Source organism: Pipistrellus kuhlii, unplaced genomic scaffold, assembly GCF_014108245.1.
Source record: "Pipistrellus kuhlii isolate mPipKuh1 unplaced genomic scaffold, mPipKuh1.p scaffold_m20_p_19, whole genome shotgun sequence".
Lineage (NCBI taxonomy): Eukaryota > Metazoa > Chordata > Mammalia > Chiroptera > Vespertilionidae > Pipistrellus > Pipistrellus kuhlii.
In genome coordinates this window covers 17,991,483-18,009,418 of record NW_023425504.1, presented here as the reverse complement: position 1 = coordinate 18,009,418, position 17,936 = coordinate 17,991,483, and the positions used below count along the sequence as shown (strand labels likewise).

Below are 17,936 nucleotides of genomic sequence, written 5' to 3'. Positions count from 1 at the left end.
ATAAAATAACATATACAGAAGTGGTATGCGTTTTTTTTATCTACAAAATAGTACAACTTGAGAGTAATCATTTGAAAATAAATCTTAACCTTAAAAAGCTTTAACAGGGAATGTTGAAAGCCTAAAGAATTCTTTTGGAATGCACAATTGGTTAATCCTCTAAATAACATTTGTTAAGATTAACTATTTAAAACTTAGAAAAAATGTTAAAGTGATAATTTAATAATTTGCTTAAAAGTTGTAAGTTTTCAAATTGATTTAATTTTTTTTTTTTTATTGATTTCAAAGAGGTAGGGGAAGGGAGGGAAAGAGATGGAAATGTCAGTGATGAGAGTGAATCATTGATAAGCTGCCTCCTGCATGTCCCACACTGGGGATTGAGCCTACAACTCTGGCATTTACCTGACTGTGACCTCCTGGTTCATTGGTTGATGCTCAAACATTGAGCCATGCCAGCAGGGCAAGTAACATTTTGTTTTGTGGCTCCTTAGAAATACTGAAAAGCAAGTTAATGGAATTAAGATGGTGGATATTATATCATACCCTTTACTAATTTTTCAGTTACTAAAGTTTAACCTTCTTGTTTAGGTGTAAATATCTGTTAGAAGAGAAGGGACAAGAATATATAAACAACATTCATTTAACTCATTCACTCGAGGAGTCTGTGGTAAGTCAAATATTGTAGAATATATATTTTCAGGTATTATATACTTTGTTTTGCAATGATTCTTGGTGTAAAATTTGCAGTGTAGTGCTTTAAATTAATGTATGGTGAACTTTAAAGGAGAGATCTTGAAAAGTGTTTTTCTTTTTGTTAAATATTTTTGTTGATTTCAGAGTGGAAGGGAGAGAGAAAGATAGATAGAAGCATCAGTGATCAGAGAGAATCATTGATCGGCTGCCTCCTGCACTCCTGAGGATTGAGCCTGAAACCCAGGCATGTGTCCTGACCAGGAATCGAACCATGACCTCTTGGTTCATAGGTCAACATTCAGCTACTGAGCCACACTGGCCAGGCTCTCTGTTATTCTTAATCTGAAGCAAATTTGTGAAAAGGGGATTATGATTAACTGAATTTAATATCACTATAGGCAAAAATGGTCTTGAACTGAAATACTTGCATCTCTCAATCTTTTGAAATTTGTACTGTGTTTTGTACTCATAGTTTTAAACTTTCCACAGACAATAAAATCTCCAAAAGATATCTAAATTGATATTGTCACCTAGGGGGGCCAAGGTATCAATTAGTACCATGTGAAAAGAGGCCTGGAGTAGAATGGAAGACCAGAATTGCCATTATTGTTTTGCCGTGAGCTATATTGCCTCAATCAAGTTGAATCTTCCTGATTGCCAGCTTCTTGTCTGTAAAGTGAATGGCTTGGGTTAGATGATCTTTTAACTTCCTTCTAGCTTCATCAGGCTATGCCTCTTGTGAATATTCATATGTTGAATTGGAATAAAGCCAATTTTAACCTGTTAACCGAGCGGGACCTATAAATACATCAAACATAAGCACTATCGGGAACGGGTAGGACATATGAATACGTCCTTGAAATATATGTTGCGCCCTGAGAGGGATGGTATATATTTTTTGTAAACTTTTTTTTTAATATATTGATTTTCTTACAGAGAGGAAGGGAGAGAGATAGAGAGCTAGAAACATCGATGAGAGAGAAACATCGACCAGCTGCCTCTTGCACACCCCCTACCGGGGATGTGCCCGCAACCAATGTACATGCCCTTGGCCGGAATCGAACCTGGGACCTTTCAGTCTGCAGACCGACGCTCTACCGCTGAGCCAAATGGCTTCGGCTGTAATCTTTATAATTGTTTGTAAAATTTATAAATTTTTAATTCGATGTTTCCATTTTTTTGTTGGTATTCTTTTCTATTTGTTTGTAATTTTGTATTTTCCTTTGTGCTTTATATATAAATAAACGAAAAAAATATATATTTCATTTCTTTTAATTAAGTATAAATAAAAAAAAATAATAATATAAAATTACGTCCGCTGCCGAAACCGGTTTGGCTCAATGGATAGAGCGTTAGCTTGGGGACTGACGGGTCCCAGGTTCGATTCTGATCAAGGGCATGTACCTTGGTTGCAGGCATATCCCTAGTAGGGGGTGTGCAAGAGGCAGCTGATCGATGACTCTCTCATCGATGTTTCTAACTCTCTATCTCTCTCCCTTCCTCTCTGTACAAAATCAATAAAATATATTTTAAAAAAAATTATGTCCGCTGGGTGTGACATACTGGCAAATCCTAGTGAAAGAGTATGCGCCCGTTGTATGTTGCGTAATTAAAAAGGGAACTCCCCGGTTAACAGGTTAAGTTCATGATTAATGTAACTTTTCAAATTGAGGTTATTGCCTTCTACCAAGAAGAATTTTAACTTATAATTCATATTTCTATTTTAGGGAAGAACTTCTGAAAAAACACCATCACTAACTAAAAGAATTGGTAAATATGCTTATTATAATAAATATACTTTCAATTTCATTGCCAACTTTATAGGGTAAAAAGGTAAACATATTTTTCAGGTTCACCAAGGTGTATTTATTTGAGATGAGATTGCTATAAACTTAAGAAGTAACAATGTACCTATAAATATCAGTAGGCTATTTATGTTTTCAGAACACTCCTGTGGAGGTTGGACAGTTACCTTTCCAAGTTTGGAAGGAGCAGCTAACTATAGGTTGTCCATCACCACTTCTGTTAAAATCACAAAAGGAAGGGTTAGATATATTTTTGTCCCTGGGGCTTTTTTAGTTAGCTAGGATCATGAATCCAGTGCTTTACTAATGTGCCCTCACCATAATTAACCTTAACTTACCTAAGTATTTCATGCTATCTTTGTGCCTTTCCCATCTTCGCAGAGGAGTATGGTTAATTTGTTTCATATTACCTCACAGAGGTAAAAGTTTTTATCACAAAGGTTATTTATTTATCATAGACATCTTTAAAATCAGAAATGTAATATGATAAGCAAGGAAAATATTGTTATCCCCATATTTCAGATGAGGAGAAAGAGTCAGAAAGGTTAAGTGACCTGTTTACAGATACATTACAAATCTTTCGTGGATCTAGGGCTATAAGCAAGATATTCTGAATTCTACATCACTACAGATCTCATTCTCAACTGAGGCATCATGTTTCAAAAATAGTAGAAAGTTTAATTTAGAATATGTCTGGTGATTCCCCACTCCCTATACTCATAGCATCACCTATTTAGTATCTTAAGGATTTCAAGGCAAGAGAATATTTATATTTATAAATATGCTTGAGAAAGAGATCCACTTTTATGTAAGTTTTGTAATGGGAATTAAATAATACAGTTTAAGAAATCATTCATTCCAGCCTATATTTTTTAAATTATGTAGAAACAAACATTCTGTAACACTTCTTGATAACCATCCTTACAATGCATACTATTCTTTTTATGATTAACTAGAGGCCCAGTGACTGCAAGACTGACTTCTGCCACATGGGCCCAATACTGACTGCTACAGGGACTGCGATCAGACCCTGTTTTTCTCTCCTAGTCTGTCTGGGCTTGATTGCAGCTCCCTCAGCAGGCAGTGCTGAGGCGCTGAGGCTGAGACACCTGGCAGCCCTCCAGTCAGTGCTGGGTCGCCACGGCAACTCAGGGCTGACTGCAGGGACTGATTTCCGGTTGGTTGAGCCTCCAGTCATTGTGGATGTGACAGACCCAGGGTTTTTATATATTAGGATGAACTTGGTGTTTTGGTTTTTAATCCTAAACCAAAACACCAAGTTCATCCTAATAAATTGAGATGATTTATTTAAAAATATTTACCATTATAAAGTAAATATATTTTGGTGGTTTTTAGTGTATTTACAAGGTTGTGCAACCATCACTATTAATTACAGAATATCACCATAACCAACAATAAACCCCATACCCATTAGCAATCACTTCCCCTTGCTGCCCCCCACATCCAGCCCCAGACAACCACTAATCTACTCTGTCTCTATGAATTTGCCTATTCTGGACATTTCATATTAAATGGAATTATAATGGCCTCAAGGATCACTTATGTTGTACTCATATATGTGTATTTATTGTGGTGGAAAACTGTTTTTGTATGGACAATATATCTTATTTATTCATTTGTCAGTTGGTAGATATAGCTGATACTGCTATCAACATTTATGTACAATTTTTTTTGTGGGCATGATTTTAATTCTCTTGGGTATATATTTAGGGAGAGTTGCTGGGTCATATGGTAACTCTTATGTTTCGCATTTTCGGTAAACTGCCAGTGTTCCAAAGTGGCTGCACCATTTCACATTCCCACCACCAGTGTATGAGGGTTCCAGTTTGTTTTTCCACATCCTTGTTAACATTTATTCTTTGTCTTTTTATTACAACCATCCTAGTAGGTGTAAAGTGTATCATCACGGGTTTTTTTTAGGGGGGAACTTTTAAAAATGTTTTTATTGGTTTTAGAGAGACAGGAAGGGATTGGGAGAGAGAGAGAAACAGATCGGCTGCCTATTGCACACCCCTACAGGGGGTTGAGCCCACAAATTGGGCATGTACCCTGACCAGGAATCAACCAACAATCTCTTGGTGCATGGGCAAACACTCAACCACTGAGCCACACTGGCCAGGCCCTTATCGAGGTTTTGATTTGTATTTCCCTGATTGCTAATGATGTTGGGCAATTTTCATGTGCCAATTGGCCATTTGTATGTCTTTGGAAAAAATGTTCATCTCCTTTGACAGTTTATAGTTGGGTTAATTGTGTTCTTATTATTTAACTAGTGGCCTGTTGTGTGAAATTCATGCACGGGAAGGGGGTGTCCCTCAGCCCAGCCTGTACCCTCTCCAATCTGGGACCCCTCAGGGTATGTCCGACTGCTGGTTTAGGCCCAATTCCACAGGGTTGAACATCCCTCTTATAATCCTGGACCGCTGGCTCCTAACCACTCTGCTTGCCAACCTGCTCATCCCAACTGCCCCCACACACACCGGCCTTCTCACCCCAAACTCCCCCCCCCTTGCCGGCCTACTCACCCCCAACTGGTCCCCCCTGCCAGCCTGCTCGCCCCCAACTACCCCACCATGGCTTTGTCCATTCTGTTCATCAGATTTTTTTATTCACTTGATTTTTAGATTCACTTGTTGATAGATATGTATTTGCTGTTCATAGATTTTATTTTTACCTAATCCAGTCTAATTAGCATATTGCCCTTTTATTAGTATAGGTTGGATATGACATACCACCATAAGTATAACATATCTACCAGTATTACTCCATGAGAATACGTACTTCATGTGATAGGAAGGCACCTAATACATTACATCGTATATGTTGTAAGTAGTAGGAGATACTGTATTCATAGCAATAGTATACACCCTGTGACTAACTGATTTGGGAATGGTTGCCCAGCTCTTTGAACGTTTCCTGGTCCCTGGTGTATTTGGGAATAAAATAGCTCTGAGTTTGGAAAAATTAAATTACAATCATGACTCTAATTCAGCTGCTTCCTGTACTTCCAGCCAGATAACAGGAAAAACATCCCAGGGCCAGCGCTTCCTATAGCTGAGTTCCAGAGTGAGGGCCTGTGGCCCAGCGATAGGTGGGTGACAGCGACTAGAGGCACCTCTGGTCCATCCTGCTGTCAGCCCACCAACTGGGGCCCTCTGCTTCAAGCCCCTCCTGAGCACCGGTGCCTCCTAACGGGGTCCCCCAGGACCATTTTCATTAAAATGTTCAACCCACACCCGCTACATTGGTATCTGCAGGCAATCTGGGGGCAGACAGTGATCCCAGAGGTGCTCACCGGCCCCATGGCTGCGACTAAGACCCAATTCCTTAACCAGGGACCTGGCACTAGGCAGGTGGCAGTGTTGCTTCCTCCCCAACCCACTCTGGAGTGGGTCCCTGTGGTTTTAGAACCAAACTCCACGGGCCTCCCTAGGCAGCAGAGGCCCTGAGCCTGCCAGCTCTCCCTGATCCCGCCAAGGCTTGCTTCTTACACTTGCTGAAAACCTCAGTCCACTTCTCATAGTAATCTTCATCAGGGCTGAGGGGACTGGGCATCAACATCGTTGTGGTGGTGAGACGGTCAATTTGCATATTCTGTCTTTATTGGATAGGATTGTAAGAGTTCTTTTGTTTTTAAATAAATCTTTATTGTTCAGATTATTACATTTGTTCCTCCCTCCCCTCCCCCATAGCTCCCTTCAACCTGGTTTCCATTCCAACCCTCTGCCCTTACTCCCCCCCCACACACACACACACAGTCCTCATCCATAGGTGTACAATTTTTGTCCAGTCTCTTCCCATACTCCCCACTTCCCTTTCCCTCTGAGAATTGTCAGTCCACTCCCTTTATATGCCCCTGATTCTGTTATATTCACCAGATTATTCTGTTCATCAGATTTTTTTATTCACTTGATTTTTTAGATTCACTTGTTGATAGGTCTGTGTTTGCTGTTCATAGTTTTTATTTTTACCTTTTTCTTCTTCCTCTTCTTAAAAAATACCTTTCAGCATTTCATATAATACTGGTTTGCTGGTGATGAACTCCTTTAGCTTTTTCTTATCTATGAAGCTCTTTATCGACCTTCCAATCTGAATGATAGCTTTGGTATAGTAATCTTGGTTGTAGGTTCTTGCTAGTCATCACTTTGAATATTTCTTGCCACTCCCTTCTGGCCTGCATACTTTCTGTTGAGAAATCAGCTGACAATCGTATGTGTGCTCCCTTGTAGGTAACTGGCTGCTTTCAAGATTCTCTCTTTGTCTTTTGTTCTTGGCATTTTAATTATGATGTGTCTTGGTGTGGTCCACTTTGGATTCCTTTTGTTTGGGATTCTGTGCGCTTCCTAGACTTGTAAGTCTATTTCTTTCACCAGGTGGGGGAAGTTTTCTGTCATTATTTCTTCAAATAGGTTTTCAATATCTTGCTCTCTCTCTCTAATTCTGGCACCACCATAATTCTGATGTTGGTATGCTTGAAGTTGTCCCAGAGGCTCCTTACACTATCTTCATATTTTTGGATTCGTTTTTCTTTTTTCTCTTTCAATTGGGTATTTTTTGCTTCTTTGTATTTCAAATATTTGACTTGATTCTTGCAATCCTCTAGTCTGCTGTTGGATCTCTGTATATTATTTTTTATTTCAGTCAGTGTATGCTTAATTTCTAGCTGGTCCTTTTTCATATCCTCGAGGGTCTTGCTAAATTTTTCAGCCTTTTCTAGAAAAGTCTTGAAAAACCTTATAACCGTGGTCTTGAACACTATAGCTAGTCATTTGTTTTCCTTCATTTCTGTCATTTGTGACCTGTTTCTTTGTCTCTGCATTTTCGCTGCTTCCCTGAGTTGATAGAGTGGCTTTGTGTGCTAGGTATCCTATAGGGCCCGGTGGGTTGGACTCAACAGTTACCTGAGGTGGACACTCTTGGTGCACCCCTTTGTGGGCTGTGTGCACAGTCTTGTTGTAGTTAAGCCTTGATTGTTGTTGGTCTTGCTGGGAGGAATTGACCTTCAGGCCAATTGGCTGTGAGGATCAGCTGTGTTTATGCTGTGAGAACTTCTGTGCTGAAGACACCCTTATGAGGCAAGACTTGCTTCAGTGGGGCTTTGGTGCTCACTGAGTCTTCCCCCTGAGTTTGTCCCTTATGGATCTGAGGAGTTATAATCTGAATGGTCCCACTCTGACCCCTGGGTACACTGGCTCTTGCGTCTCCAAGGAGGTGCTAATTTAGCCTCTGCCTGGGGCCACCCAGCAGGATCTATGGAGAGATCTGCAGATTCCTTTTCTTGTTTTTTGGATTTTGGAAGTGCCCAGATGAGGCTCAGTTGTGAAGTAATGCAAGCTGCTGTGGGGCTTTGGGCCTTTTTTTTTTTTTTTTTTTTTTTTTTTTTTTTGGTGTTCTGGGGCTCTCTGACTCAGCTGAAGTTTGTTAGGTAAGTTTAGAATTCAGAGGACCAGGCCATTCATATACAAAAGCATCTGCACTCAGCGTGGATGGGGCGGAGTTACAGGGCGGATCAATCAGCAATGGCTTTGTGGGGTGGGATCGCAGGGCAGAGCAGACAGAAATGGCTTCCTGTCAGCCCTGATCTAAGAGTCCCCTGGGTCTCAGTGTCCTAAGTAATTGCTGCAAGCACCTCTGAGAGAAAGCCGCCCTCGAGTTTAGTCTGCTGCCAGACCATCCAGTTTCTCCCCTTATGAGTCTGGGTCCCCAGAGTCTCACCTGAAATGGAGTTCAGAGCAATTGGGAGCTTTTGTCTTCTTCCCAATTGAGAAAGCCAGCCATGTAATCAGTTGCCACTCAGCCAACTTTGCTATGGTTCTGGATGATGTCTGTTTTGTCTTTTAGTTGTAGTTTTGAAATTGTTGTGCAAGGCATCAGTTTAGGTGTTTACCTAGGCCACCATCTTGGTTTCAAGAGTTCTTGATATATATGTTCTAATTCTTTTTATATGCAAGTTCCTTATCAGATACATGATTTGCACATATTTTCTCCTTTTCTGTGCATTGTCTTTTCATTCTTGTTGGTGTCCTTTAAAGCAAACCTTGGTTGTGGGCACATCCCCAGTGGAGGGAGAGGGGATGTGCAGGAGCCCGCTGATAAATGTTTCTCTCTCATCGATGTTTCTAACTATGTCTCTCCCTTCCTCTCTGTAAAAAAATCAATAAAATATATATATTTAAAAACCATGATGTTTTACTCCTGTCTATGAGATTCATCCATGTTGCCTATGGCAGTAGTTTGTCCTTTTTTGCTGTGTGATATTTGAATATACCACAGTGTACTTAGCCATTCTCACCTGATGATGGATATTTGAGTTGTTTTCAGTTTGGGGCTGTTATAAATAATGCTGCTGTGAATAATCTTTTGTATGTCTTCGGTAGATATGTGCATCATTTTTAATACCCCAGAGTGGAATTGATGAATCAGAGGGTATTAATATTCTCTTTAGCACTTTCTTACATAACTGGTATTCCTATTCTGAGTACTGTTAAAGTGAATTTCTGTTTGCTTCCTTGTTTTTACCTAGTTCATGCCCTTTAGCTATAAAAACTAAGTCTAAGAAATAGGAAATTCATACTTTAAAGGTTATAGACTTCCCCGTTTCCCATTATTTTTTCAAATTAATTGCTAGGGACACAGTAAAGACATTTGTTCTTTAAGTGCCTTAACGTAGTTGTCGGTGTGTATATCTGATTTGGAAAATGTTCAGATTTTTTAAGCGCTTAGCCCTTACCTGTTTTACTTTATCTGGCACTATTTTATAAATTCTTTAACAAATATATTTATTTATTGACTTTTTACAGAGAGGAAGGGAGAGGGATAGAGAGTTAGAAACATCAATCAGCTGTCTCCTGCACACCCCCCACTGGGGATGTGCCACAACCAAGGTACATGCCCTTGACCGGAATCGAACCTAGGACCCTTCAGTCTACAGGCCAACGCTCCATCCACTGAGCCAAACTTGTTAGGGTTCATCAAGTCTTTAAACAACCTAATCTCACCTCACAGTGATCTAAAATACTCACTGCATTTTCATTTATTATAAAATTCTGAAATTGATCCATCAGTGCCTAAATATCTTAGAGTAGTTTGGGTTTGCTGGTTTGTTTTTGGTATATTTTCTTCCTTAAATTTTTCTTTTTAACTATACTTTGTGTTGAGTTCTGTTAATGAAAATAATTGTTTAAACTGTTCTTTTTGCTCACCAATTTTTATTTCAGATGATAACATCTTTCAAAGTCCTATGATACATGAAGCTATACGAATGGGATTCAGTTTCCGAGACATTAAGCAAAAAATGGAGGAAAAAATTCAGACATCTGGGAGCAACTATAAATCACTGGAAGTTCTGGTTGCAGATTTAGTGAGCGCTCAGAAAGACAGTACACAACATGAATCAAGTCAGACTTCATTGCAGAAAGGTATGCTTGGTTAGTTTTTAAAAAGTTACACCTAATAGTACTTCATTATGGGTAGTATTTTATTTGGTTTTGTGACCCATTCATTTCCCTCCTCACATTCCCCCTTAGAATAAACAATTTTTAAAAAATATATTTTATTGATTTTTCACAGAGGGGAAGAGAGAGGGATAGAGAGTTAGAAACATCGATGAGAGAGAAACATCGATCAGCTGCCTCCTGCACACCCCCCCTACTGGGGATGTGCCCGCAACCAAGGTACATGCCCTTGACCGGAATCAAACCCGAGACCTTCCAGTCCACAGGCCGATGCTCTATCTACTGAACCAAACCGGTTTCGGCAGAATAAACAATTTTTTTACTTTTTATTATGAACAATGTCAAGGAGCCCTGTTGATGTGGCTCAGTGATTAAGCATCAACCTTTGAACCAGGAGGTCACTATTCGATTCTCGGTCAAGGCACATGCCCTAGTTTCAGGCTTAATCCCCAGTGTGGGGTATATAGGAGGCCACCAATCAATGATTATCTGTCATTGATATTTCTCTCCCTCTCCCTTCCTGTCTGAATATATATATATATATATATATATATATATATATATATATAAATAATTATATAAAATAGAGCATAGCCGAAATATATATATATATTTTATATATATTTTTAAATATATATATACATTTTAAATGTCAAACACAGTCAAAGTGGAGAGGACAGTATAATGAACACTGATGTACCCATCAACCAGCTTCAGTAGTTTTCAACACTTTTCCAATCTTGTTTCATTACTTCCCCCAGTGTGGTTTTTTTTGCTATATTATTTCATAGTTAATCCCAGACATCCTATATATCATTCACCTATAAATTCTTCAATAAGTATCTAACAGATAATAATTTTTTAAATAACCTTAGTACTATGTGTTAGTCTGCTTGGATTGATATAACAGAATACTATAGATAGACAACAGACCTTTATCACAGTTCTGGGGCCTGGGAAGTCCAAGATCTAGGTGCAGGCAGATATGGTTCCTGATGAGGACTTTTTCCAAGCTTACAAATGGCTGCCTTTTCTCTGTGTCCTCACATGGCTGAGAGAGAATTACTGGTTTCTTTTCCTCTTTATTATATATTTTCCTCTTTAACATATTTTTATTGCTATTAGAGCGAAAAGGAAGGGAGATGGAGAGAAAGATGGAAACATCAATGATAAGAATAATTGATTAGTAACCTCCTACACACCCCTCATTGGGGATTGAGCCCATAACCTGGACAGGTGCCCTGACCAGGAATCTAACCGTGACCTCCTGGTTCATAGGTCGATGCTCAACCAAAGAGCCACACTGGCCAGGCTATGCTCTATTTTATTTTATTTTATTTATTTATTTTTTACTGATATTTTACAGAGAGGAAAGGAGAGAGATAGCTAGAAACATCGATGAGAGAGAAACATCGACCAGCTGCCTCCTGCACACCCCCTACCAGGGATGTGCCCGCAACCAATGTACATGCCCCTGACCGGAATTGAACCTGGGACCCTTCAGTCCACAGACCGATGCTCTACCACTGAGCCAAACCAGTTTCGACTATGCTCTATTTTAGATAAAGAACAACAAAGGCTAATTTTTATCATTGTGTGTAGAATAAGTTGAAACTGGGTTTAGAGTGTTCTGCAACTTTTCATATGAGATAAACATATAAAGGGATCATATTACTAAATAGTGCTTGAATGAATGACACCTTAATACTGTGCATCATATATAGAAAGTGTATTAAATAATGTAGAAGAGAAGCATATAACTCCTTTCACGAAAAAAAAAAATTAAAAAAATAAGAAGAAACTGAACATAAACTGTGCACCTATGGATGAGGACAATGGGAGGTGGGGAAAGGGCGGAGGGTGGGGTGGGAACCTGGTGGAGGGGAGCAATGGAGGGGGGGAAAGAGGAACATCTGTAATAATATGAACAATAAAGATTTATTTAAAAAAATAGAAGTACATTAGATTAAAAAAAAATACAGGTTCCTCCTTTAAGGATGACTGCTACTCTGGTACTTGCCAGCTGCACTGAAGGTTAAAGAAAAGGTATCAGACTGAATACATTTATTATAATTACTAGATGCCTAGTGCGCAAAAGTCGTGCATGGGTAAGGTCCCTAGGGCTGGCCGGCAATTGGCCTATTTGTGGCACGATGGGGGTGTCCCACTGGCATCCACCTTGGCCAGCCTGGGGCCTGTGGGCTGGGGGGCAGCTTCTGCATTGAGCGTCTGTCCCCTGGTGGTCACTGCACATAATAGCGATCAATTGTCCCACTGGTGGTTTGGTCAATTTGTATATTAGGCTTTTATTATATAGGATTGTTCTCTGAGCTCTTGACCACTTCTCCCAAAAGATGAGAATTTTTGTAGTACTAAATAAACCTAAATATTTACTTAATTTTTTATGTTAAAGATCCTTGTGATCTTTGTCATTTCAGATGTCTTTGAAACATTACTCAAAGAATTACAAGTCATAAAACAGTATAACATTAATGATTTTTGAAATTACATCAGTTGATGTAAAAGATCCAGCAGAAAGCCTAAGATTCTTTTCCTAAAGTTGCATTTATTAAAATATGTAATAGCTCTACTTGCCTTAGCCATGGTAAAATAAATCATTTACTTTGTTATCTTTGTACTGCAGTAGAAATACAAGTGATTGTGTTGTTTTTCTCTGTATCTTAACCACAACTCAAGCTATTTAAGTTTGAGAGTAAGGTGTTAGTTTTTATGCCTCAAGTGGTCTGCAACAGAAGGATTTTATAGGTTGTAATAGGAAGAGAGTCAATGGGTTCTTATTATCTCAGAGACTACAAGCTAGGATAGTGAGGGAAGGAAGGTCTAAGCAATGGCAGCTCCTAGGGGCAGGGGTTGCAATTTATTGGTTAACCTCTCCTTAGTCTCACTAAATAGAGAGACAGATTATTGATACTGGCTATCTTCTCATGCTAGGGTTGCTGCTTATTTCTCCTCTCAAAGGCTCATGAAGAAAAATGGCACTAAAATGTTTTCATTCTAGCCGAAACCGGTTTGGCTCAGTGGTAGAGCGTTGGTCTTTGGACTGAAAGGTCCCGGGTTCGATTCCGGTCAAGGGCATATACATTGGTTGCGGGCACATTCCCGGTAGGGGGTGTGCAAGAGGCAGCTGGTCGATGTTTCTCTCATCGACATTTCTAGCTCTCTATCTCTCTCCCTTCCTCTTCTCTGTAAAATATCAATAAAATATATTTTAAAATAAATAAATAAAATAAAATAAAATAAAATGTTTTCATTCTAGCCTGGCCAGTGTGACTCAGTGGTTTGAGTGTCGACCCATGAACCAAGAGGTTTCTAGTTCAATTCCTGGTCAGGGCACATGTCTGGGTTGCAGGCTCGATCAGCTGCAGGAGGCATGCAGGAGGCAGCCAATCAATGATGTTTCTCTCTCATTAATGTTTTCAGTCATTTAAAAATGAATTTTTAAATTCTATACAAAATAGCAGGTGGGCCTAATTGAAGTAAAACAGGTATAAATGGTTTTTGGTTTTGTTTTTTTTTTTTTAGAAAACTACAGTGTCACTGTTGCTTCCTAGGAACTCCTAGATTGAATACTAGCTTTTATCCCAGTGGTTGTATGACCAAAAAAGCCCCAGTAAGTAGTATTCTAAAAATAGTATCAGCCCTAGCTGGTTTCTCTCAGTGGATAGAGCTTTGGCCTGAGGCCTGAAGGGTCTCGGGCTTGATCCCCAGTAGGGGCATGCAGGGGGCTGCCGATCAATGATTCTCATCATTGATGTTTCTATCTCTGTCTTCTCCCTTCCTCTCTCTGAAATCAATAAAAAATATATATTTTTTAAGATTTTAAAAAATAAAATAATTACATAGTATGATATAAAGTCCTTTATTTTGTCCCAGCCGGTGGTGCTCAGAGGTTAAGCATTGACCTATGAACCAGGAGGTAACAATTAGATTTTAGATCAGGTCACAGGCCCAGATTGTGGGCTCAATCCCCAGGAGGGGCTTTGTGGGAGGCAGACAATCAAATTGTTCTCTCTCATTGTTGATGTTTCTATCTTTCCCTCTCCCTTTCTTTCTGAAATGAATAAAAATGTAGTTTTTTAAAATTACCCTGTTTTGAGCCTATAGTTTTGATGATGCTCAGATAGTTGCCTTTGAAGAAAAAGTAGATTAAATAATCCTTCCTTATACCCCTAGGGTAGTGTTTCCCAAAGTGTGGTACGCATACCCCCAGGGGTACGGGAAGAGTTTGGTGGGGGTACGCGTTGCACCGGAGTTTGGTGGGGCTATGCACTGCACCGTGCTTAGCTGCGCCTAATTCTACGTTCTCATGAGTACGAGGGGTACTCAGCGTTACGAAAATTATAGAAGGGTACACATATGTCAAAAGTTTGGGAAACACTGCCCTAGGGAAACCTTTTTGAAGCATAAATCTCAACATATCTCTCTCCAAGTTAAAACCTTCATTGGCTCCCTGTGGATCAAGGTCAAGCTCCTTTACATGGACTGCCAAATATTTCATAATCCGGCTCTTCCTAAACTTCTATAGCCTTATTTCATGCTATTTCCTCTTCAAATTCTATTCCTAAGCCTTACCTGTGGACTTGTAGGCCCTGTTCTGTCTCTTCCTTGGACCCTACTTATGCCATTCTTCTACCTAGAACACCCTTCTTCCTCTGCCCCTGTCCCCCAAGGCCTCTCCCTCTCCCCAGTTTATTCCTACTCATCCTTTAGGACTCGGTTTTAGGTATACTTTCCTCCAGGAGGCCTTCTCTTTATGTGTTCAAACATGTACTTAAACCCTTCCTGTGTTCTTCATAACACATTGTAACTACTTTTATCATTACACTGTACTATAATTTCATGCTTTCTTGGGTTCCTTGTCTGTGAGTGATCAGGGACCCAGAGTCTGTCTATATATATATATATATATATATATATATATATATATATATATATATATATATATATATAAAAATAAATTGCTGTATCTCTAGTGTCTAGAACCTATTTAAGAGTTCAGTATCTGTTGAATAAAATTAAACCACTATTTCAAAAACTTATTTTATAATAGTGTTCCCCATTGTTGTTAGGTAGGGAAATGCATTATGAATTTCTAAAAGAGGACAAAAACTATATTATACTTCCCTGGACTTGATAGTAGTGGTTTCCAAATGCCAGTAGGCTCAACCCCCAAAATTTTAGATTCAGTGAATGGAGCCTAGAAATCTATTGTTACAAATGCTTCAAGTGATTCTCATGTGAAACCAGATTTGGAAACCATGGTATACAGTGATTACAAAGATTGTTAAAGTATGTAATACATTTGGAATAGTGCCTAGCTCATGGTAATAACTGCTGTATTACTGTTAGCTGCTGTTATTGTTAATTGTAGTTATAAGACCACAAAACACATTTTTGTGGCATATGTGTTAATACTTTGCAAAACCTGGTTTGGGAAAGGCTGAATTAAGCAAAAACTTCAATACCACCCATATGCTGATGACACCCAAACTTCTATCTCTAATGTGACTTTTGACCTCAAGATTTGAATCCACATTGGCCTACTAGACATTTTATATAGATGCCCTACAGACACCTCAAAAATATCTTGAAAATCCCAAACCTGTACTTTCTTTTATATTTCCTATTGGCATCACCATCGTCTTGTCAGCCACACAAGAAGTCTTGAAATCAACTATATTTCTTCTTTCTTCCTCATTCCTCACCTCTAGGCAGTCATCAAATCCTACTTGTCCCACTTCAGAAGTGCCCCTCAAATCCGTCCCTCCATTTTCCATTTCTGGAATAAGCCATGCCGTTTCATTCATATATATATATATATATATATATATATATATATATATATATATATACACACACACACACATATAGTTTTCTTGATCTCCAAGAGGGAGAAAGAGAAACATCAATGATGAGAGAGGAGAACCGTGACCTCCTGGTTCATAGGTCAACACTCAACCACTGAGCCACATGGGCCAGGCGCCATGCCCTTTCTATACACTACTTCTTTTGTGTAACCCTGGCAATTGCTGGACATGATAAATGTCATTCCTCTACTTTCCACTCCCCCCTCCTAGCAGCTGCCAACCCGTGAAGCTTTCCCCAGTTAGTCTGAATAGAACTTGTTCTCTCATCTTGTTCCCGAGCACTTTGTAGATAACTTTATTATAGGACTTATCACTTTGTCCTTTATGCTTACTTTTATTGTCTCCGATCATGTTCTTCTCTCCTACTAGCATTTGAGCTACTTAAGAGCAAGCAGATACCATGTGTGAGTCATCCTATCTCCTAACACATGATTAGTACCTGGCACATAGTAGGAGTTCAAATTGTCTCAATGAATTTAAACAACTAAGAAAGTCTATAATAAACTCATTTCTTTTCTTTTTGTGCAGAGATTAGTGTTGAAGAGCAACTAAGGCTCCTGCAAGAGGAGAAGCTTTGCAAAATCTGTATGGATAGAAATATTGCTATGGCGTTTATTCCGTGTGGACATCTGGTCACTTGTAAACAATGTGCTGAAGCAGTTGTTAAATGTCCTATGTGCTACACAGTCATTACTTTCAAACAAAAAATTTTTATGTCTTAATCTGCAGTAGCTGTGTTATATTCTTATTACTCTGATTGAATATGTGATGTGAACCAAATTTAAGTAATCAGCATTGAACTCCATTTAGCATTTGCTACCAAGAAGAAAAATGTAAAACTGCAGTGTTGTAATTGCCAATCTAAAATTTGAATTTCTAGACTTTTTTTTAAAATATATTTTATTGATTTTTTTTACAGAGAGGAAGGGAGGGAGAGAGAGAACTAGAAACGTCGATGAGAGAGAAACATCGACCAGCTGCCTCCTGCACACCCCCCACTGGGGATGTGCCCACAACCAAGGTACATGCCCTGGACCGGAATCAAACCTGGGACCCTTCAGTCCGAAGACCGACGCTCTACCACTGAGCCAAACCGGCTTCGGCGAATTTCTAGACCTTTCATAATATTAGCTCTATAACCTATTTTTTTCTATTAATTGAAACCCTAGACTAAGAGGCATCATATTGTAACTGATCACAATGTGTATTTGTTGTGCACTGACTTGGCGTTTAAGTGTAAGTGAATTTCAAATAGGCTTAACATTCTGTGTAAACGTGGATATTAATATCCCCAATCACATAATTTGTTTTGTGTGAAAAAGGAATGAACTGTTCCACACTGGTGGATAGAGGTTATTTTTAGATGTTAGTCTTTGTATTGTAGATTTTGTCTATTTTAAAATTATACATACATACTTGGGTGGATGATTTTTGAAAGATGATTTTTGTCATTGTTAAAAGGGTATCTAATGATAGCATGCCATCTAGCCTATGTGCATTGACATGAAAGATGTCAAAGCTATAAATCTAAAATGCAAGTGACAAAACACTGTGTATCAAATGAGCTAAATGAAGGTTGTGTGCGTTTTATATATGTATAGAACAAAGGATTTGGAAAGATGCACCAAACTGTTAAATATGGTTTCTCTTAAGGGGGGTGGGGGGTGGACCCAAAGGGGCTTTACCGGGGCCTTTCACTTTCTACTTTTTTATTTTGTTTTGTTTGAATTTTTGTAAGTATATGTTACTTTTGTAATCAGAATTTTTAGAAAGTATTTTATGATTTAAAGGCTTAGGCATGTTCAAACGCCTGCAAAACTACTTATTGCTCAGCTTTAGTTTTTCTAATCCAAGAAGACAGGGCAGTTAACCTTTTTGGTACCAATGTGAAATTTAAGTGTCTTTATGTTTGTCCTGCTTTGTGGATGAAAAATCTTTCTGAGTGGTAGTTTTCTGACAGGTAGACCATGTCTTCTTCTCTTGTTTCAAAATAAATATTCCTGATTTTGTAAAATGAAATATAAAATATGTGTCAGATCTTCCAATTAATTAGTAAGGATTCATCCTTAATCCTT

At 38.9% G+C, this 17,936-nt stretch overlaps 1 protein-coding gene across 3 annotated transcripts in view; it reads left to right on the top strand.

Moving 5' to 3' along the window:
* The window catches only part of LOC118722006 (X-linked inhibitor of apoptosis), a 41,702-nt gene extending 24,958 nt beyond the window's left edge, over window positions 1–16,744 (top strand). For all 3 annotated transcript variants that reach the window (XM_036443329.2, XM_036443335.2, XM_045583548.1), the window contains 4 exons: window positions 589–667; window positions 2,421–2,463; window positions 9,737–9,937; window positions 16,390–16,744. In XM_036443329.2, coding sequence (XP_036299222.1) covers window positions 589–667; window positions 2,421–2,463; window positions 9,737–9,937; window positions 16,390–16,583 — 517 coding nt within the window. In that variant the 3' untranslated portion in view covers window positions 16,584–16,744. The remainder of the gene's footprint in view (window positions 1–588; window positions 668–2,420; window positions 2,464–9,736; window positions 9,938–16,389) is intronic.
* The last annotated feature ends 1,192 nt before the right edge of the window (window positions 16,745–17,936 follow it).